Below are 22344 nucleotides of genomic sequence, written 5' to 3'. Positions count from 1 at the left end.
TCTCTGCGGGGTGGCGCCCGGGACAGCCTGGGACGCCTTCCCGTTGCATGCCAGACTGTCGTCTCAGTGAGCTGTTCCCACGGCCAGAGCACCACAGCCTGCCCCTGTCTGCACTTCCCGTCCTCCCGCGGCTCAGCTCCCCCGTCCCACGTGCACCTGCATCCACCCATCCAGCCCCCGTTTCTGCCCCATGTCAGCTAATGGCCCTGTCTTCTTGACTGTTCCCTGACACTGAACAGGTGCCCTTGCAAAGTCGCCGCCTCTTTCTGAAAGTCTGAGCCTGGAATGGAACGTGCCGGTCCAGACATCTTACCTGAGCTTTCCAGCCTTAGCCCCAGTAGTTGCCTGCCACCTGGGGCCCTCCAGTTTCTCCCTTGGTGGCACATCTTTCCCCTGCTTCTCTTGCAAGGCCCAGCTTACATCTCCTCACGGGCACGAAGTCTTTCTGGGCCCACTCTGAGTCTCCGATGAGGCACGCAAGTCCTCCCCACAAGTGGTGCTCAACCTCCAGGTGTGCTTATGGTGGACAGTGTAGTCAGAACGGCTTGCACACCGCCACCATTTGGAGTATGTGACGGGCGGGTAAGGCCCAGGAACTGGGCCTTATCTAGTCCAACCGCCCGCTTCACCAATAGGACGACTGCCCCAGAGAGCACAAGTTGCTCGTCCGAGGTCCTAAGATAGGCTGGTAGTAGGTTACAGCTTTTCTAGCTCTGCTACCCCGACTGCGGGTGCCGGGGCTGGGGTTCCGTGATTACCTCCGCGTGGGCGCGAGATGTCTTCAAGAACCATCTGCTATGCGAACGTTGAAAATGGGGTTTCTGGGACTCCTTTTTATATTTCCTTGTTCCTCTTAGTCTGGGAAGGGATGGGGCTAGAAGAGCAGGGTCTGCTGTCTCACTGCCCAAGGTGGTTAATTTTTCGGGGCCGTGGGGCTGGGTAGACTGGGAACCAAGCCACCCCCTGACCTCTACCTCTCTCTTCCTGTGGGGGCTGGTCCATGTGTGTGTCTGCCCCGTCAGCTTTGAGACTCCAAGGCAGCTGTGCCTCGTACCGCTCCCCGGATCTGGTGGTCAGAGCATCCCTTGGAAAGCCACCTGTCCCGTGTAGGGTGCTGCACAGGTGCGGCCTTGGGGACAACTGTCCTCACAGCAGCACCTTCACCTATCCCCGGAGGTGTGGCCTCGAACGACCTGGGGCTGGTGCCGGTGCGAAGCCCTCCATTTCTGGCTTGGAGATGGGTCAGTTGGAGCCCCCCGGTGGGGCTTGTGGGCCGAGGGCTGCCCCCGGGCTCTTCCCAGTCTGCCCTGGCCCTCATAGCCACACCTGCGGCCGGTGGGCGCTGCGCCTGGGAATTGCTCTGGTCATCCAATGGCGGGTGGTCATTGTTGTGCTCACACCTGTCCTGCAGCCTTTCCCTCCCTGCCCGCCTCCTTCCCACCCCAGCCGAGTTCCTGCGGCCCTCACCTGCAGAACTGGCGAGAGTGATTCATGTTTGGGCCTGCCTTAATGTTCCCTTTCTCAGGGTCGTAGATGGTGGTGGCTCTGGCATACGCCCCGCCCAGGATGAAAACGAAGCCATTGAGGGTGACGGCGGGAGCGTACTTGTTGTCTGTGAGGAGAGCAGGGCAGGCAGGTCAGGGCATCTCTTCCCGGCCTCCCCCCTCCCCACCCTTTCCTTTGCCAGTAGGCCCTCCAGCGGACGGGCTCTGGCAGGACCGCCAATGTCAGTGGCTAACCCGAGGACAAGGCCCGGGGCCAGGAGGCACCTGGTGCGCGGACTAGCTTGCCCTTTGTCCCGGTAGTGGGGTCTGCAGCTCTGCCCGGCCTGGGGGCTTGCCGCTCCCTCCCAGCCGCCGGACGTGGGTCTGCAGAACTGGGCTTAGCTGGCCCTCTGGGCTTGGGATGTTGAGACAAAGCTAATACTGAGGTGGGGATGCTGCACGGGCCCCAGGCTGAGCAGAGAGCTGGCTCTCACCAATCATCGGCGACTCGATAAAGCTCCATGTGTTGGTCTGTGGAACGTAAGACTGTAGGACCCCTGCAGCCCTGCCGGCCTCGTTCACACCACCAAACACGTAGATCTTGCCACCACACACCGTAGCTGCTGCAGAGTGCACGGCCTTGGGCAGAGGGGCCACAGCCTCCCACTGGTTGGTAATGGTGTCGTACCTGTCGAGAGAGGAGAAAAAGAACTCAGCATCAGTGGTGGGCTTTGTGTGGGGCGGGGCTGACAACCAAGGCAGCGGACATTGGGGGGCACCAACATCTGCTTCCTGCCCTTGGCATCACTGGCATAGCCCAAGATCACACACAGCTGGGGGCACTCGGGTTGAGTCACTAAAGGCCCCCTAGGATCTGGCCCAACCTGGCCCTCTCAGCCTTCCTCCTGAACCTCCGTGGGCTCTTTTTTTGCCCGTCGCAACCCCTATGCAGATTCTTGTCTCCATTCCTTTGCTCACATAGGGCTCCCCAGCTTCTAGGCCCCTTCATCCTTCTCTATCCAGCTCATTTCTACCCTTTTGCCCAACAGTGCTGCACTGAGCATCTCCTGTACACCCAGGCTCTGAGCTGGAAACTGGGGAAACAGCAGGTTGGACCAGGGAAGGACAAGAGGAGGTGGGACCAGAAGGAGAGGTGAACTGATGGGGTTCAATCCTTAACTGATGTTGCCATTAAGGAAGGCAGAGTTACCTAGGATGACTCAGGGTCTCAGGCGTGGGGCATCGGAAGGAGGGGGCACCACTCAGGGGACAGGAATTGAGGCTGGGGAGTTTGGAGGAGAGAGATGATTTCAGTTTTATTCATGGGGAGTTTAAAGGACCTGTGGGTAACCAACGGGGGATGTGCGGGGCGCAGCTGATGTGCAGCCTATACGTTCCGCTTCAGGATCACTGGCAACGCGATGGAAACAGAAGGTAAGGGAGTTCACAGGCAGTGGGTGGGTGAGAATAAGGCTGAGGACACTCTGGGGGAAACGCCGGCCTTTAAGAGGGGAGCTGAGGGGGCCCTTGGAGGAGTGGCGGTGCTACAGAGGGCACAGCTCCACGGGTGGGGGATGCGGTGGGAAGTCAAGAAGTCCCAAACAGGTTCCTGGCGGTCTTGTCAAGGGCACTTTAAGTGGAATGGAACGTGCAGAGCTATATGTATATCAAGGAGTGAACGGGAAGGAAGGCGGTGGGCATGGCAGCTAGAGACTTGACTTGGATGAAACTAAGCTGGGAAAAGGGGCAGAGAAGGTAGAACCTAGAAAGGCATTTGGAGCTAAGAGATGGCTTTCATTGGTGGCATGCTGATAAATGTTTAAAAACAAGCTCCCCAGGGAAAAAGTCCAGCTATGTAGCACTTGCTGATTTCTGTGATGTGACTCCTGTCGGCTGATTTCAAGCTACCAATGGCACATGGCTGAACGTGGCACTAGGAGGAGATGTGCGGCGGCACACCGCTGGACAGAACCCCCACCACATACCGACACAGCGGACACACCTAACCTCCAGAGCACGGACGGTACAGAATATGGTAAAAAAAAAAAAAAAAAAAAAAATAGTGATGTGTATTGAGTATGGATTACCTTTGTTTATAATGTAATTTATTTAGTTCTAAGTTTATACACTTTAATTTTTAATAATACCAGTAACTAACAACTGGCTTGCAGAGTTACTAAAAAAGGTAATAGCTCTCAGGAGCCAGTATGAACGAGCTCCAGTACACCGTGGGTTTTGTTTTAATTTTAGGGGGAAAGGTTTACTTGTGTTTACGGGCTGGTAGGAAGGAGCCCAAATGGGTAAGGGAAGGTTAAATACAGATGAAAGAGAGGGGAAAGCTGATAAAGGGAGGCTCCTGGTGGGGGGATGCAGGTTGGATCCAGAGTGGAGAGGGAAGTGGTGTCCATGCGGGCATGAGAGAGGGAGGCAAGGATGGCGTGAGAGTCAGTCCATACTCAGCGGCGATGACACGGAGAGGAGAGACTTCTTGACTGAAGGCGCCACCTGCTCTGTGAAGCAGGAGCCCACGCTGGTGGGATATGGGCATCCGTGGGATAAGAGCCTTGATACGGGAGGAGGAGATGAGAAACACATGCTCTTGAGAGCGGGTGAAACTGAGGACAAGGGCCCTGCAGCACGAAGGATGCAGTAGACGTTGGAGGACTTCAGTCTGTGGTGGGGCCAATCTACGAGATGGTGGGATCTTCTCCACCAGCGTTAAGCCCCCAGGGGTAGGCACGGAGAAGGGGCAGAGTTAACAGGATTGAAGAGATCTGTGGCGTATGTATGGCAGGACAAAGTAAGAGCATGGAGAAATGATGGAATGTGAGTACCAGACAAAGCGGGAGAAAAAGTGACCGCAGAAAGCAGCTGGGAGGGACAGACTTGGGATCTAGCAGACTGGCCAAGGAACTGGGAGATCTGACGTCTTCCTGGGCAGCTTGTGGATCTCCGTTCTCAGCGTCTCTGCCAATTGCTCCCGGGGGCTGCTCTTACAAGCACTCACTCTGGACCTCTTACTTGGTGGCCCATCTCCCGCTCACCGCATGGCTCAGTCGCCTGTTCTGGACCCAAGGCGGGGCCTCCACCGTGGGCTGGGTTTTCGCCAGCACACCTTTCCTGGGAAGCACGCAGAGCCCACTCTTCCCCATGAGGCTCCTTGGGGCTCGAGCCATAACAAGGTCATGGCTTAGTGATCCAGAAGATGGCCTCTCTTAGCTGGTGCCCCTGGTTCTGAGACAGGGATGAGGGGGCAGTGGCGAGATGTCCAGCTCTGTGCTTGCAAAGACTCAGGATTTGAGAAGAGGCTGAAGGACCTTACAGGGCAGCAGGGGCTGATTCAATTAAGCCCCGGACGAAGGATATGTGGCTAACAGGCAATGGAGTAAGTGTCTTTTTGGACAGTGTCAGAAGTTCAGATGGCTGTTTTTTAAGCCAATATGGCAGAGATCCAAAGAGCTCCTGTAGAAGGAGCTGGGTGACAGTGGAAGATTATGTGGCTGTTAGTCTTCAGACTTTCGGTATAATGGCACATTCCGCCAAATGCGAATTTCCCGAGAGCTTGTTATTCCAGGTGGCTGATTGCCAAGCCACAAGCCCTCCGTCAGCTCAATCTGTCAGCTTCCTGCTTGAGAAGGATATGCTAATGACATGCAAATGACCCTGTGGAGTGAGGCTCTCTGCTATCATTTATCCGGGAACCACAGCTAGTGCAATATATTGCTATGAAGTATTAGACCCAGTTATTTATATAATGATATAATACAGGTTTGTCTACTGCACTGTTGTTTTAATCTATAATTATATAATCGTGCTCTATTCCTGTAATACAGTAATGTAATATAATTATAATGTACCATATATCTCATTCATTATCAATATAAGAGCAATTTGTACCATTAGTGCTTCCTGGGGAACAAAGCACCCTCGCGTCTGTCCCCATTACCCTGACCTTCTTGTCACCCTGAATTCTCATCATTGCCACCATGTGGTGCAGAAATTACTTGCCCAAAGGGGCTGCGGTTATGTTCCTCGGGAAGCGGTGGGCGTCACCTCCACCCCACCTGTGTGCACGCCACCCAGAGGTCTTCAGGTCTGCGTCCTCTCCCTGCAAGGACAGCCGCCAGATATCAGAGGGCTGAGGAAGGGCTCAGGGCACCTTGCTGTCCTGGACGGCTCCCCCATCTGCTGAGGTTCCCGGTTCCCGGGCTGGTCTTGCTCACATGGTGCCCCAGCTGATATTTCTTAGTGGAACAAAGGCCCAGTCCCCCGGGGAAGGCCAGAGAGGCTGCTACCAGGCCTTGGAGGAGAGCTCCTGAGCCCAAGGGGAGTGGAGCTTCTCCCCCCTCTTGGTGCATTTGATCCTCGAACAAATCCCTGTATTTATCAACAAGTATAAGTTTGCAAAATGAGTAATCAGCATCTTAGGAGATTAAAAATAGCTGACAAAAGCAAGACAGGATGACAGATCTAGCTCAGTTTACTCCTACATAGAAAACCTCCCCTTTTTCATGTGTTTATTATTGGATGACAAACGGCTGGAAGCTGGTGCTTCTGGAAGCCCTGGGACGTAAGGGCCGTGCAGCAGGCCCCACTGAAGGCTGTCAGCATCAGGGCTGACCCAGGTTCAGCTGCAGTGTTAATATCCTCATAATCACACAGGGATTCCCCATTAACTCCAAATCAATATGACAATTAAATGTCGTTACTGAGCCATCTCTGGGCTCCACTTGGGGGAGTTAAAAGCCCACAGTGAACATCCAGAGCTTGTCTCACTCCGAACTATCTTTGCCGTAACATTTGTCAAGTGTCCAATTAGCCACGGAGGGAAAAATACAAATTGAGGGGTACGTGTGGGTCCATAAGCAAAATGCTGTCACATGGGAAGATGTGATTTCTGTGACAGCTGATGACGTGGGCCAAGGGTGGTGGGCAAGCAGGAGGTGAGGACGTGGAGAAAGGGCTCTGGTGATCTGAGCTGCGCCCTCCTGGGTTGGGACTTGGGGCCAGCTCAGCCTAACTTGCCCTCCCTTGGGGGCACTAGTTTCTCCAAAAGCGGGACTGCTCTGAGGCCTCCCCTGGTTGCTGCTGACTCACGAGCCTTCCTGAGTTCTTCCTGTGGCTTCTCCCCCAGGTGTCTGTTCTCGGCAGGAATGGTCTCCAGCTCAAAGGAAAGATGGAGTATCTGCACCCCGCGAAGTGCCCGCCTCAGCCTGTGCTCCCCCTGCCTACACCCGATCCCTACACTCTGTGTGGCCAGTTGTCCGTGGGCCTCAGTGAGGAAGCCAGCCTGGGACTTCCAGCAGAGGGCAGGCTCACAGGCACCGTTCTCCGGCCCATTGCTTTGTATCCCCTTCTGGAGAATTCCAGATGATTGGTCAGACCTGCGTGCAGTGACTGTTCCCCGTGCTGCAAGCAGCTTTCCCGGGATGGGTGGGAAAGAGGGAGGAAGGGGCTCCCCGGTGTGGGACCTCCAAGCTCGGCAGGGACATGGAGGCACAGCGACGGACAAGGCACCCATGTGGGCCATCGGTTGCAGCCTTGCCCTACACCCCCCGCGAGTCTCTGGGCTGGTACTTCCAGGCCCGGGGTGCCTCCTAGCTGCCTGGGCAGGCCAGCCAAGCCCACAGTGCGTCTCTTGCCTTCAGCCTGTCTGACCCCTGAATGGGACAAGAGTGCCCCATCTCAGGGGTGGGGCAGCTCCCATCCTTCCTGTTGCCCTCCCAGCACCCTCAGGCCTCCCTCTTTGCTGTGTTTGAAGAGCCCGCGACTGTCGCCTTATAAATGTCCCGTCTCCGCTTGGCCTCAGCTGGCTTGGTGCTGGGCGGGAGGAGCGACATGATTCTGGCTTTCGAGACCGGGGCTTCATTACCTCTCCACGTGGTCCACGTTGCCTGCCACGCCCAGTCCCCCGAGGGTGTAAATCTTGCCGTCGTAGACGAGGCTATTGTGCCGACAGCGGGGGACCGTCATTCTGGAGACAAGGTTCCAGTTATCGAGCAGGGACATGTAGCACCAGACATCGGCCAGCGTCACCCCCGATTCCATGCCACCTGGAGGCAGTACGGGAGGTCCAGAGAGCAGGCGGGGCGTGAGGAGGGGCCCAAGGCCGGGCTGGCCCAGCCCCAGGGGCAGGAAGAGAAGCCCCTGGGAAGTCTGTGCCCGGCGCCCAGCCCAGCCCCGAGGGGCCTCACCTGAGAGGTAGATGTTGTCCCCGGCACTCACTACGCTGAAGAACTCTCGGTCATAGAAAGGCAGCGAGGCCAGGGGGTACCACTTGTTGTTCTGCGGGTTCCAGCAGGTGACGGCCACCAGGGAGCGCTGGGTCATCCCCACCATCTGACGGCCCCCAACCAGGACGATGACCTCCGCCACACCTGCAGGGACACAGATGCCCAGCCTTCGGACACATCCCAACGCTGTCAGCCTCCGCACCTGGCGCCTCCCGTGGAGGAGCGGGGTGGGGACCACCCAGAGTCGGGCTGACCCCACGGCACCCGCATTTGGGGAGCTCGGGGCCTGTCCCTCAATACCTGCTGAGAGGCGGGGCCGGGTTCGGGGCGTCTGCATCTCCTGGCGGGCGTGGGGCAGCATGTGGTAGCGTTTGGCTTCGTTGACCAGGTCCCGACACGCTTCTGACGACTTGATCAGTTCCTCGTTGTCCACCACGTTGAGTAGATAGCTGGGGTGGATGAAGGGGAGGCGGACCACGGCCAGGAGCTCCGCTGCATACTGCAGGGTCAGGGAGACACAGGGTAGATGAGATTATGCAGATGGAGCCCCCTCTGGCGAGTCGTACTGGGAAGACAGGAAGGACCGGTGTGGTACCGCACGACCCAGGTAACTCCAGTCCGCGTTTGGCTTGAGAGTGTAGACACGGCTCACCCCGGCCTAGACAGTGATGGGGGGGCTCCCATCAGCCAGAGGACAGCAATGGGGGAGGTTGGGTGTGCTGCAGCTGACCCTGGGGCGAACCATCCATCTGCTTCTTCGGCACCTCATTCCTGCCTCCTCCCAGGTCCCCGGCCTTGGCTTCACCCCAGGCTGCGGGGGAACTGAAGTGAGGATCCTGAGCCCTGAAGAGGTGTCCATAGGGCAGGGAGTCAAGAACAGGTGGGAGGGCCCAGGAAGGCTGAGAGTGACCATGAGGCCTGCAAGTCACACCCGTCAGAGTCTGAGTCTCCCCAATGCCTACAAACCCCTTAAGGGGCATCCCACGGCCTCAGATTGGCACCCGGACCCTCTCACCTGCACTGAAGGCTTTGCACGAACTGACTCGAATCCCCTCCTGCCTGGCAAACTCTGCTCACCACTTGGCTTTAGTTTCATGCAACAAATGATTGGTGACACCCTTACTGTGGGAGTGTCAGTAAGACCAGTAAGCCCCAGTCTCTGAGCTTGGGGTGCGCGCAGTACCACGGCAGGTTGGGGGAGGATCCATTCGTAGAAGGCGCTAGTGGGGCCCCGAGGAGCAGTCTGGTTAGGAGTTGTGGGTGTGCAGGGTAGGAGGCTTCCCAGAGCGGACGCTGGCTGAGCTGGGTGCGCAAGGGCTGCAGGTTTCTCCAGGCCTCAGGTGGAGAGGAGGTAGGACGCCCGAAGCACACGCAGAGACATGGGAGCATGAAGGAGAAAGGTGCATCTGGGGAATTCTATGGAGCTGATTCTTGTTGGTGGGGGAGGGGTGGGGGGCGTGGTAAGCGGACAGGGGAAGTGACACCGGAGAGGTGAAGGAGACCAGAGCCTGACCGCCCCCTTTGCCTTGCCTGCCAGGGCTGGTGGGCTTTTTCCCGCAGGGTGCGTGACGGAGCTCCCAGGGGGCTTTGGACAAGGACATTACACCATCAGATGTGTTCTTTAGGAAGACTGCTCGCTCGGACTGCGGGGTGGGACTGAATTGGGGATGGAGAAGACAGAAGGCAGGGCAGCCGCTCGGGAGACCCCCTCAGCAATGCCGGTGCAGTGAGGGGCCTGACTGGGGAGAGGAAGTCGGCAAGTGACGGTGGCCTGTGGCCCGACGCACACAGGAGGGATGGGAGGAATCCAGGCTTCTGTTGTGTGTAATGCGCAGAACTGAAGGAAGGGACACAAGCCGTGTCACTTTGGGGGTGGATGAATCAGAGGGGCTGGGGGATGCTGGCCACAGGTGTGCCGTAGACAATCAAAGACAGAGGGCTGGGCTGGAGACACAGAGGTGGGGCTGTCCGAGCTGACTGGCTGCCTTCCTCCACAAATGAACCTTGCCTCCTCCCCACCTGATCAGAGGACCCTCTCCTCTTGGGCTCAGTGGCCCGGCCAGGGTGGACAGCCAGCCCCACGCTGCTGATCCCAGCGCCTGGCCCATCCTCCCTCCCTTGTGCCACTTCTTGCTCCCCACACAACGAAGTTCCCTTGCCATTTGCCACTCGACTGCCTCGGGGTGTTCTGGGCCCTGGCCTCCCCGACTCTGGCCTCCCCTTTGTGGCTCTCCAGGTGGACTCTGAGCTCTCCTGAGAGCTACCTGTGTCTGCACTAACTCCTGGGGGCCCCTCACACGTTAGAATCAAGGCGGTTCCATTCTGAGCGAGGCCTTCAGCTGGGGTGCGACTGATTTCTGGTGACTCGGATGCCCCTCCTGGGGACCCTGCGCTCCTTTCCTTCTGCCCTGGATTCTGGCTCCAATTTCCCCAGCTGTCCCCTCTGAGGGACCTGCCTTCCCTCCCGTGACGTGTACAGTGGCTTCCCATCTCCAGCACGGTTTCCATTTGGCCCAGGTGCTCCCCACCCTCTCAATAAGCAGAGCCCTGGTGGGGCTGCTCCTGCCGGGTCTGAGCTCACGGGAGCCCCAGGGCACCCGCTTCTCCCTGCAGGCCCTGCGGCCTCTGGCTGGCCTGAGTCTCCTTCAGGTGGAAGGCCAGCCCTGGGAACCCTCTGGTGACTGGCTTCTCACCTCTCCTCCCTCCCTGCACCTCTCTGCGGCCCACAGGAGCCGTTCTGGCCTTCCTCTGCCCAGGCCTACTGGCTCCTACATGCTCCCACTGATGGTCAGAGCAGGCCATCCTGCCACCTCCACCTCCCTTCAGCCTTGCTCCAGATGCCATCCCTGCACGGGGGCCCCAGACCCAGGGGGAAGTGGCGGGCAGGGTGGGGGGCTACCTGTGCACGGGCCACGGGGTCCTTCTTGATCCACTTGATGACAGTCTCATATACGAGCTCCTCGGCCTTCGTGTTGAGGCTGTCATTGGAAATGTAGGCGATGAAGTCATCCTTGGAGATGCTGAGGATCTCCTCCTGGGCTGCCACCTCAGGGAAGATCTGCAGCGCGAAGGCCTTGGCCATGTGGTAGAGCTCGCTGCACTGCATGGCCTCAGCCATGGCCAGTACCCCCAGGCAGTTGCTGGCCGTCAGCTGCTTCTCTGGAGGCAAGAGCACAGGACCACTGACCACAGGGCCCTGGAAGTGTGGCCCTCTGTTCCTATCGCCTGACACTCTGGATCCCTCTCTGAGCCCATGTCCTTGTGACCTGCCTTCAGCCTCCGGGTCCCCACAAGACCGTTTCCGGTGTCCCTGGAACTGTGGATCCACCCTCGGGGTTTTCCTCCGCCCCGTCTCACACTGCCTCCCCCAGGGCCTCCCTCTGCTCCTGCAGGTCCTGGCAGAAAGATGGAGAGTATGAGGTATGGAGCGTCAGTGCGGGGCTTGGAGCTTCCTCGTGGCTGTGGGCCTCAGAGCTTGGGCCTGGGCTGGGGGCGAGGGTCACGCGGAGACTGACCATGTCTTCTCTGTGACAGGCTCCCACTTTAGGGTCGCACCAGCAGTAGCACCCCTCATATGCCCACCCGCCACCTCCCACGGGCCTCAGCCTCACCCAACCTGGCCTCAAGGCCTGACAACAGTCTTGCCAGCTCTGCTGAGGCCTGGCTAATGGTTATTCTAGCCTGGACGTGCCCAGGTCTGTGCCGGTGCCTACAGTTATCCGAAGTTTCCTCTTCAAACTGCCTTGTGAGATCCAGCGGCACCCTGAGGCGTACACATAGCCTTTCCCCCTCTAGATCCTGGCTATTTTCAAACTCTGGGGCCCATCGGGGCTGTTCCCCTCATGCGGCGACCCACGCGCCCCCGCCCTGGACTCACCGAGAAAGGACACACAGACTTTGCAGAAGGTGTGGAACTGGAACTTGCTGGCCGCCTCCAGCAGCGTCTTGGCGTTGGCTGAGTCGATGACCAGTGAGCCTGTGTAGACGAACTCCAGCAGCAGCTCGAGGACGTCGGCCTGCAGGTTGGACAGGACGAGCTCCAGCTTCTCCCGGCCGCACTGGCTGCCATCTTGCACCGACCTAGGCACAGAGACCAGGGTGTCCCTTACCTGCCCGGCTGCGGCCATGGCGCCGCCTCCTCACAGGGCTAGATCTCCCTGCACGCCTCGGTCACGCCCTTCATTTTAGGACTCAAGGGACACAGCAATGACACACCTGAACCTAACGACCTGACACAGGATCTGAAAGAGAAGAGTCTGACCAGAGACGCCCAAAAGAACAGAAAACCCTGCTTATCACTACTTGGCATGTCCATGCAAAAAAAGATGCAAATCAAAAAGCATGAGCTGTGGATGGGGACGAGGACCAGGACTGGCCTCAAAGGGAAACAATACGGTTCCGCCCTGCGGTTGGCTCCCGCATCTCGGCCACACGCGGCCAGCAGGTCCTGGCCCGGGGAGGGGGGCCCCCTGCCCCCGGCTGCCTCCACGGTGGGGGGAGCCGCCTGTGTGACTGAGGCTCCCACCCGGCTGTGAACACAGCCAATCCGGAGACGCCCCTCGATCGCCCCAAGCTGTCCCGGAACCCTGAGTCCAACCCCACCTACTTCCCAAAACATATTGTTTCCTTTTAGGCATGGAAAGGAAGCCCTTCATGACATTGCTTTGAAACTGAGGACGAGACGAGATAGACGGACAGAATGGTTAGAGCTGGGGGGAGGGGAAGGGGACAACCGAGGACTTCCGCCACAGATAGCCAGCAGCCATGACCTGGGACCTGGCCCGGGGCGGGGCCCTCCTGCCACATGGAGCACGGGGTCAGAGGTCAGAGTGGCCTGCGTGTAGAGTGTGCATCGGGCTTGTGAACTGGGGGAGCAGGGGAGGGACACAAATATATAAATATGTTCGTATCTGGTGTCTACAGAAATACGAAACCATTGCAAAGGCTCCTAAGGCCTGGCAGCCGCGCCCTAAAGCTGGACCTGGAAGGAAACAGATAAGATGAAGCAAGAATCACACCAATACAGAAGTGACCAGGAGGAAAGACACCCAGAGCGTTAAGAGTCAGGAGGCAGGTTTTTCAGAGGTGATTGGCTTGGCACCCCATCTCCACCACTCTGACCAGTCCTGCATGGAGCCTGCTCCTGCCCGAGGCTGGGCAATGACCTCTGCCAACTCTCCACTCCTGAGGAGGCCAGGGGGCAAGACTGGTGACTTGTGGCTGGTCCCTCGGGCGCTCCTGTGGCTGGCACTGGGGGTGTGGAGGTGTCCAGCAGCTACAGCCCCCAAGAGAGGCTGACTCCTGTGCGGGTAGGGAGCTAGAGGACCTGCGTGCCCCAGCCCTGCCACCAACAGGCGGGCCACCTTGCCTCTTGGGCCCTCAGTCTCCTCTTCTGCAAAACAAGAGGATTGAACTGCATGAAGTCTAAAGTCCCGTGGAGAGTTTATGTGATAGAGGCTGGAAAACGTGCTCGCTTCGGCAGCACATATACTAAAATTGGAGGCTGGAAAACACCTTGCCCAGGAGACTGCTCTACCCAGCAGAACCTGAAATGCTCCCACGAGAGCAACGTTCTCCACAATCTGGCCACCAAGGGCTTTTAAAGCACCAATATGATGGGGCCAGGGAACAGAGGAAGCTGTGACTTCATTCAGGGCTCCCCTCCCCACAGAATGGCTCATGTCACCGGGGCCCGCGGGGGCCCTGCCTCCAGGCTTGGAGGGAAAGCGGAGCGGGAACTGTGCTGGCTAAGCCGAGGGTCTGAGCAGAGCCCCTTCTCAAACCCATAGACATACACGGTGTGTGTGACTTTTCAAGTGACTTAACACACCGAGTCCTCTGCTGTCGGGATAGATTTTCATGCCTGGATAACTTTGTTAAGTATAAAAATAGTTCATTATATGATCACTTGAAAGCACAGAAATCTAACAGCCCAGGCCTCAGGGGCCATCTGGTCCACCTCTTCCTCGGGCTTTGCCGTCTCTGCCTTCATTCCTACATGCTGCTGCCTAGCCTTTCCTCCTGCCCTTCGTGCTCTGCGGAGGTCCCGCTAGGCCACGGCCAGGGCAGGGCCTGTGGGCCAAAGTCAGGCTGCTCACATTCTCCCAAGGCCCCCCCAGCCACTGCTGCCTCCACTTCGGGCTGGCCCTCCTGTCCACCTACGTTTCTTCAGCAGAGATCATCCTGCTCAGTGAAGGGCTGGGGTGGACTTGAGCTGCGCGCACACACACACACACACACACACACACACACACACACACACACACACGCACACTGGAGTGCATGTGACACATGACCCTGAGGACCCCCAGTATCATCACCCTGTGGGGAGGGGTGTTGGGCAGATGGAAGGCCAGGGGAGCCCATGGCCCTGAGTGTGGGGTCGGATGGGATGTGTGTGGCTGTTCTTGTGGGAGATGCTTGTCCTGCCCAGAGTCTGAGCCAGGGAGAGGGTCCTGGGGACAGGGTGGTGACTGCATGGCCAAGGAGGCACATGGGGTGTCAACCATCACAAGTGCTGTCCAGGGTTGGCGAGGACCACTCTCCCTATGATGCACAGCTATCTCTGCTTGTTCAGGACCCTGTGAGAAGATCCCATGGAAAGCTGGGGGCTGCTGGGCCAAGGACATTCAGGGAGTGGGTGGAGGCCCCTGGGGCCAGATGCTGCGCTGTGGGCACAATGACCATTCCCCTTGGTTATGGAGGAATACTTGGGAACGTGATGGAGGCTTTGCTGGGTGGCTGAGTTCAAGATCCGTAGGAAGTGAGGCCCCAGGCTGTGAGGCCTTGTATAGCTCATCTGCACATATGTGTTCATTGTCCACACATCTTTGGGGCCGAGGGAGGCTGGTGGTAACTCTCCATCACTGACCATCAGACGGTCTTGGGACTGGACCTCAGTGATCCTTAGGTCTCTTCCCTATGAGCAGGGATCCCCTGGGAGGCACTGTCCATGATGGGTGGCCCTGGTCACCGATGGGGAGCTGTGTCTTCCACAGATGACTTTTCGGTCCCTGTCCTAAGCTGGCTCTTGGGGTCCAAGCATCCTGTTCCACTTAGCAGCATGGAGCACTGGGAGCTGCTGGGCAGTCTGGGTCCTGACATGATCTCGGAGGGGGGTGAAGCAGGGCAGGAATGGGCAGTGGTAGCCTTGTCAGGTTGGACCATGAATCTAACACTGGGGATGGGCGTGTGGGGCAGGCCGGTGCTGCCCAGCCCACACAGGACCTGTGGGTTCTGTTAGAAGACCCAAACTGCCTAGGCTCATCTTCTCACAGGGTATGGGACACAGCATTTGCTTGACAGCCCTGGGTCTGTGGATGTGCCAGGAATGCCTCATCCCCAATATTAGATCACGTGAGATGCCACCACCAGCAATTTGCTCACCTGGATCAGAATTGCCCTCTCCAGACTTTAGTCTCTCATCTGCCCCTCACACACCTCAGTAATCAGATGCTTGCATTTTGCAAGTTCGGTCTGGAATAATGGTGGGGGAACCATGGAGCAGTAGTGGGTGGGGGGGGCAGTCATGGAGTGGGTGGTGAATATGGGTGGCATCCTGACCTGTTCAGGAGGATGACCCCACTCTTCCGATGTGATTCCCACCCCACTGCATGCCTAGGAGCTCAGGCTTCAGGGCTCAAACATGGCACGCGTGAGCCTCACTGGGTCCCAAGGACTTTCACAGCTCAGGCGGGCCCTGGCCCATCCGTGGTGATTTGGCCATGGATCTGACTCACGTTGTTCTGCTGGCCTTCAAGATGGGTGAGTCTCTCCTTTTATTATCTGGTCTTCCAGCCACACCTGTCTCTTCTACCAGGAAAGGGGGACGGTCAGACTGCCACCCACAAATGCCCAGCTTCACAGGGAAGGAGGGGAAAGGTGGTGTATGGCTTGCCTATTATCTGTTGGGCAACCCTACATCCAGGATCTGTGCCACTCAATTAGGTAGATCCCTTTGGCTTCCCCCAAAAGAATGATGGAAAAACCCAGAGCCTACACACGGGGCTTGTGAAAATCAACTTGGACAAATCAATATGTCCATCTATTTTCATTTACTATAAAAAGTGAATAGAGTTCAAATGTGTCATTGGCTCCAAAAGACTTGGTGGGATGGGGCTTTTGGCTGGAAGGTAGAATGCCAGGTCTCTGTCCCATTTGGTGTGATGAGGGGGCAGCTCTCCTCTGGGGCGTGACATTTTCTCCCACACCCTGGCCCACACCCAGGCTTGGGGGCCATGTTCAGAAGTTCGGGCAGGGAGGGCAGTACCTCTGCTCTCTCTGAAGGACGACCCCTGTCCTCTCTGATGGGACCTGTAGGCTGCCCGGCCAGAGAGGGTAGCCAATGCCTCCCATGGCACCAACCATCCCTGAGGGCTCCTCGGCTCCTGGGGATAAGTGAAGGAACCTCCTCATGGCCTCCCAAAAGTCCAGGGCAACCCAGGTCCTGCTCAGCAGGGTTGAGAAGTGACTCTGGACTTTGGAGGCTATAACCCCCAAATGCCACTAGCTCTAGTCTGCTCAAAATGTCCTTCCTCCTTCCTGAAGCCCAGGGCTCAGCCCACTGAATCGTGCTGGGGTCCCCCTCCAGCCTGGAGGCAGGTGGGGTGCAGTGATGGTGCGGCACTATCCCTCGCACCGTCCGAAGACAAAGCCACAGCTTCTCTCCCTGCTGCGCTTTCAGCCCTGATTGTCACAGGGACTCAGATGGGGCGACAAAGGGGAGGTGAGGAAGCCCGGGGGTCTCAATACGGCTCTGCCTTTCCCGATGGCCTCCCGGAGCCTCCTCCGTGCTCCTCACTCCAGGGACACGGCCTGTTCCTGGGTAAGGGGGCAAGTGGCCTCAGCCTAGGTACCTGTTTCACGTGGGACTTGTGTCTCCTCTTGGGCAGATCCAGTGGCCAGTTTACGAGTGTTTCCAACAGATACACAAGGGCGCATGTGCACACACACTCAAACTCTGCATCCTTTTTCCTTGCCTCTCTGTCCATACTGTCAACCCCGAGTTTCACTTTCTTTCCGTCTAGACTTCATGCACAAATAAGGACTACCTTTTTGTTCTTCTCTGGGTTAGCAAATGGATGGTAAGAGCACGAGCTTAGGAGTCAGACCTCAATTCCCATCCCAGACGTACTGGTTACTTAAAACCCTCTGGGCCTCAATTTCTTCATCTGTAAAGTGGGGATACTAATGCTACCTGCTTTTCAGGGTTAGTGGGAGGATTTTCAGGATGACATTAGACATTTCTACGATGTGGGCTGGGTCTTGACCCCATCAGCGGAAAAAGAAGAGTTTGAAACGAAATAAGAGAAGGCTATGGAGAGAAGCTGTTGCAGCCACACCAAAGGTACACACACACGTGAGGGCAGAGTGTGTGGACAGAGTGGGGGTCGGCCTGGGGCCTGGCGAACGGGCGCTGCGGGCAGGACATCTGCCTGGCCCCGGGGCTCACGGGCAGCTGAGCTGGTCAGGAGAGGACGCCGGGAGACCGGGCTCTCCCGCTCACTGCCTGTTGTCCTTAAGAAACACACATCTGACCACGGCACCTCCGGGCTGAAAGCAAAGGCCCGCGGGCCGGCTCTGGCCTCCTGCGCTGGCCTCCTTCCCTGCGTCGCCACCTTGCGCCTGGCCCCCCAGTGATGCTGAATCACGTGCTGGGCCTTGACACCCCTGCTGTCCCTGACCGCCCCTCTTCCCACAGTTGGGCGTTCTGCCTGGGGGCCTCTAAACCCCATTTCTGTGCTCAGTCTGCTCTCCTGCTCCTACTTCTTTACTGTTCCCCTCATCAGGCTGTGGCCTTCCTCAGGGCAGAGACCTGTCTCGTCCAGGGTTTCCTATGGGAGGGGCTCCTGCTTGTGTGCTGGGCTAAAAGGGCCGAATGACTTTGATTGCCCCATGTCTGTCCTGTGGTGCCAGGTGAGGGTGTCCACACCGGGGGTGTGGCGGGGGGCTGCAGTGGTGACCACGTGGCCAGCCCCAGGCTGCAGGTGGGCAGGAGCCCCGCCTGAGCCCCCAGGTCTGCGGGTTGGGGGACGGCAGTGGGTCGCCGGCCCTGACGGTGCTCACAGAGGCCCCCAGGAAAGGAAGGACCAGGGCACAGACTGTCCCTCCTCCCTCTGGTTCTTTAGTGCAGCTGCCAGAGAGCGAAGCCTCTGCTGCAGGTTCAGTTCTCCTGCTGGGCCATCCTGGCCGCTGCACACTGTCGCTGGGGTCGCAGCCCGAAATGACAGGGCAACCACATCAGCTGCTCCCTGACCACCGAGACTGTGAACTTCTCCAGGATTTTACACGGCCCAGAAAGGAAATCACCTTTCTGCAGAGTCTGCCTTCCTCCCCACAGAAGGAATTTGTTTGCAGCAATGGGCAAGGTTAAGATGAGGGAAATGGTGATGGACGCCAAGGTTAAGATGAGGGAAGTAGGGGCGCCTGGGTGGCTCAGTCGTTAAGCGTCTGCCTTCAGCTCAGGTCATGATCCCAGGGTCCTGGTATTGAGCCCCGGGCTCCCTGCTCAGCGGGAGGCCTGCTTCTCCCTCTCCCGCTCCCCCTGCTTGTGTTCCCTCTCTCGCTGTGTGTCTCTCTCTGTCAAATAAATAAATAAAATCCTAAAAAAAAAAAAAGACGAGGGAAGTAAAATTTAAAACAGCCACAAATTAACATTGTGACCTTCGCCCACAGGGGCGCCTCTGGGCTCGGCTTCGGCCTTCCCTCCTCCCTGAGTGAGCCTCCTGTACGCTGAAGGGGTCTCCCCAGACCTCAGACCTCTCTGCGTTCAGATCTTTCATTTATCTGGCTGCCTCGCAGGGATCTCTGCTGGGGCATCCTTCAGCCACGCTGAAACCTGCTGTGCCAGACGCTCAATTCACCCCTGTGCCCCCGGCTCTGCCCTGACTCTGGTCCCCGGACCCGCCTCCCACCCTGTGACCTCACTGTTCTCATGTCCTGGGGCTTGCACATGGGAAGCCTCTGCAGGGCTGGCTGTGCCCGTCCCCTTACCGCCACCCTGGGATGCTGGAGCTGAAGGAAACCTGGATGTCGTTTGAACCAACCTCCTGTTTTACAGATGAGAAAACTTGAGGCCTACGAGAGAGGACGTGACTTGCCCGGGGTCATAGGACAAGTGGCAGAGTCAGGTGTAGAACCCAGGTCTCTTAGCTCCCAGGGGGGTGCCCTCTCCCTTCTAGGGACTGCCTCTTAGCTCCAGCGCCCATCACTTCTGGCTAGGGCCCCTGAGGCACATCCTACAGGTCTTTCACCTTCAGGCGGACATCCCTTTCCCACTGCTCCTCACGGCCCCCACATCCTCAGACCAAGCCCAGGGCCCTAGCCCAGGGGTTGGACTTGCCCGCCCATCTCACCCCAGCTCACACCCATCTCTGGGAAGGCTATCTTCCCCTCCACACTGCTTAGGACGGCCTCTTTCCCAGCTTTTCATTCCAGGCAATCCATGCCTTGTCTGGAGCATTCTAGAACATTCCAGAACATTCCTTGTCTTCTAGAACATTCCGGGCAACCCACCCCTTGCCCGGAATGTTCTTCCTCCTTCTTTCTGGGCCTAAGAAGCCTTCACTACTTTGGGTTCCCACCAACTGGTGTCCTCTGTTGTGTACGAGAGTTTGGCTTTACGTGTGAGGTTCTAAAGACAGTTAAACGGCTCCTGTGCTCCTCTTGCCCACATCTCTCTAGCTGAGGGCTGGGCCATCACTTAGTACCAACCTGCCCCTGCATCCTGCCCGCTCTGTGCTCTCCAGCTGGTCTGTAGCAGGGACCAAAGCCCTAGGATGCCGGTCACTGCCAGTACCAGAATTTGCCAAGAGTGGCAGCACAAAGACCTCCCTTGGCCTGAAGAAGCCACTGGACGTGCCCCTTTACCCTAGAGCTCATGCCCCTGACCCCTGTGCTCGGACAGAGAGAACCCAAGCACTGGGGGCGGGAGCCCCAAGCTGTCCATGAGACTGGAAGTCACAAAGAGCCTGCCCCTTCCTGCATGGCTGGGGCCAGCGCGGCTGGGTGGGGCTTGCACGCCGGGCAGCTCAGCTCTAAGTGAAAGGACACAACAGATTGGAAAGGAGATGCCAGCCAGTGTGCCATCCTGAAACAAAACACAGTCACTCTGGGGTTAGTTGGCAAGTCCAAACACAGCATTGGGAAGCAAGCAGAGGTCCTGTCCTCCCACTCTGAGCCCAGTCCCGGCTCAGCGTCCGCCCCGGAGAGGCTGCAAGGCAAAATGAGCAGCGGCATTAATCTGCTGATGGGTGAGAGAAACAGGAGCGTTACCCTGGGCCGGCCCCCTCGGCTGCTCTCCCTCGCTAAGGAGCTAGAAGGTGGCCCCTGACTTCTTTGCGAGGGTATGAAGCAGACAAATTAAAAAAAATCAACATAATGGAAAAAAAAAAAGATGCTCATGCACCATTAAAACTCATTCAGGTAGAAATAGCCGGGGCGGAGGGCGGGGGGGGGGGGGGGGGGGGAGGAGCAAAGGCTGAGAGAGACCGTGTTTAGGACACACCTGGTCTGTGCTCAGACAACGCTGGTTTAGGCTCAGTGCACAAGTATCAAGGCGTGCAGCGTGAATGAGGATTTGGCTACAAGTCTCTTCTCCCCGACTCCAGCTGTGGAAAAGCGGCACCGTGGGCACCTTGTGCTCCTCAGCTGGGGGACAGTCTGGTCGATGTGCTTTCCTGGCATTAAGGTCACTATCGACAGCAGTGATGATGGTGCCTGGGACCCTGTCCTGAACCAGTGGGGACAGTGTGCAGGGGTCCCTCAAAGTGGAGTCCACAGCCCTCCTAATCTCACGGAGGGCTTGTGAGCCACTGAGAACTCGGGATCGTCGGGGCAGGGCAGGGGTGTTGTCTACGGCTGGCAGAGGCCCTTGGTGACCAGCAAAGCTGCATGGGGGCGGGCTGGGGGCCGTGGCTGCTCTGAGGCTGTGTGTGAGAGGGTACTCGGGGGTGGGGGGGGAGGAGAGATGGCTACTGGCTCTGTGACAGGGAGTCACGCTTCAGGAACCTGCAAGAGAGGGGAGGAGAAAAGCGACACAAAAGCGTCCTACAAAGGAACAGACCCGACCACAGCTGGAAGGAAGGCAAACCTTTGAATCAGGTCCTTGAAATACAAGCTGCAGGAAGCTAGAACATTTTGGTGGACTTCAAACTCTCTGCCTTCAACAACAATTTTCAGGTCTGTAAACGCTTTCGCTCTGCGCTGCTGGTTCAATTCCTTCAACATTTCTGCAGAACAGAGAAGACAGACAGGGCCAGGTTCCCATTAAGAGTTTTTTTTTTTTAATTAAAATTTTTTCTTTTCAAGAAGTAGAGAAATAGGAAAATACTTGATACTGTTTCTTGGCAAGACTGGCTCAACACTGACAGTCAAAAGAAGTCACAAACAATGCGTAAACAAGCAGCAACTGGGAGGGGCTGCAGAACCAAAGGAATAACAACTTTCAAAAGCAAAAAAAACAACAACAACAACAACAAAAAAACCCCCACAGAAAACAAAAAAACAAAAAAACCAAAGAAACAAACAAAAAGTCCCCAAACCAAAACAATACAATACAAAAAAAAAAAAAAAATATATATATATATATATATATCTCAAACCCAGAAATTGAGAGGCTGGGGGAAAAGACTCCCATACTGACAATTGGAAACATAGAGAATACATTATCACAGACAACTAAAAACTGTCGTATAACTACAGAGCGAGTTCTCCAAGTGCCAATGAGGGCTGATGTATTGGATACCAAGTAAAGCATGGCATTGTGATGTAAGATGGGCTGGATATGCTTCAAAGGAATAAAAACCACAAAACCTGCAAAAACAGCGTCCCTTATGTTAGACACTCAAGCCGTGGCACAGGGTGAGCTTCTTAGAGAGGGGCCCCGAGGGAGGAGGGGGTGCAACGGGGGCCTGCAGAGCACTTCCGTTGCACACTTCCGGGACTGTCGGGGAGGGCTGCCAGGAAGTGGGGGGCTGGGCGCACCTCCTCCCATTTCCTTGGGTATTCTCTCCGGACTCCCGCCCTCAGCTGGGGCTTTGCCATGGGAGAGGTGCCCCCCAAGTGGCCTCTGGGGTTTTCCAACCCTGACGCACACCTACCTTTGCCTGGTGTCTTGGCCACCCGGGGCCGGCACAGAGAGTGTCCCATGCCCGTGGGCTCCAAACCTGGGCTGTCTCCTAGACCCACCTCAGGGCTCAGAATGGGGAAGGAAGAGAGCCTGACAGCTACCCTGGTTCGCTGACAGAAACTCTCATTTGCGAAAGTTAGGGCCTTCTGATGACCAATGCTCCCACTAGCTTTGCCTTGTCTGCCCGTCCCCAGTGGACTCCCTACTTGCTGGTTGCTGGACATCAGAGGCCAGATTCTTGGCCAGAATGACCTAGACTATTGTTAGGCAGGGTTACGTTCTTTAGCAGGTGAATGGGAGAGGGGGCCTGCAGAACTGAGCCCTGCTTCCAAGCCCCCCACCATCACCCTGAGCCCTCAGGTCTATGCTGCACCCGGGCTGGTGTTCTGGAATCACCCTCCAGCATGCCCTGCTTCAGCCTGACCTGTCGTCTCTGTCCACATGGGCCGACATTGGCTGCCTGTCAGGATTCCCTCCTGAGCCCAGCTCTGCCTCTGAC

General features: G+C 57.2%; 1 protein-coding gene across 6 annotated transcripts in view; it reads right to left on the bottom strand.

The window, feature by feature from the left end:
- KLHL29 (kelch like family member 29) overlaps positions 1–22344 on the bottom strand; it is a 304257-nt gene that overhangs the window by 4972 nt on the left and 276941 nt on the right. For all 6 annotated transcript variants that reach the window (XR_003524852.2, XM_027623488.2, XM_027623489.2 and 3 more), the window contains 8 exons: positions 20808–20946; positions 11595–11797; positions 10617–10876; positions 8018–8216; positions 7679–7861; positions 7357–7537; positions 1979–2172; positions 1468–1612 (listed from right to left, as the gene is read on the bottom strand). Coding sequence is in view for 5 of the 6 variants with exons in the window: in XM_027623488.2 (XP_027479289.1) it covers positions 1468–1612; positions 1979–2172; positions 7357–7537; positions 7679–7861; positions 8018–8216; positions 10617–10876; positions 11595–11797; positions 20808–20946 (1504 nt within the window). In the remaining variant the exon portion in view is untranslated. The remainder of the gene's footprint in view (positions 1–1467; positions 1613–1978; positions 2173–7356; positions 7538–7678; positions 7862–8017; positions 8217–10616; positions 10877–11594; positions 11798–20807; positions 20947–22344) is intronic.

This window comes from Zalophus californianus, chromosome 8, assembly GCF_009762305.2.
Source record: "Zalophus californianus isolate mZalCal1 chromosome 8, mZalCal1.pri.v2, whole genome shotgun sequence".
In the NCBI taxonomy this organism is placed as follows: domain Eukaryota; kingdom Metazoa; phylum Chordata; class Mammalia; order Carnivora; family Otariidae; genus Zalophus; species Zalophus californianus.
Note: the sequence above shows the minus strand (reverse complement) of the source record. Positions and strands in the feature narration are given on the sequence as shown.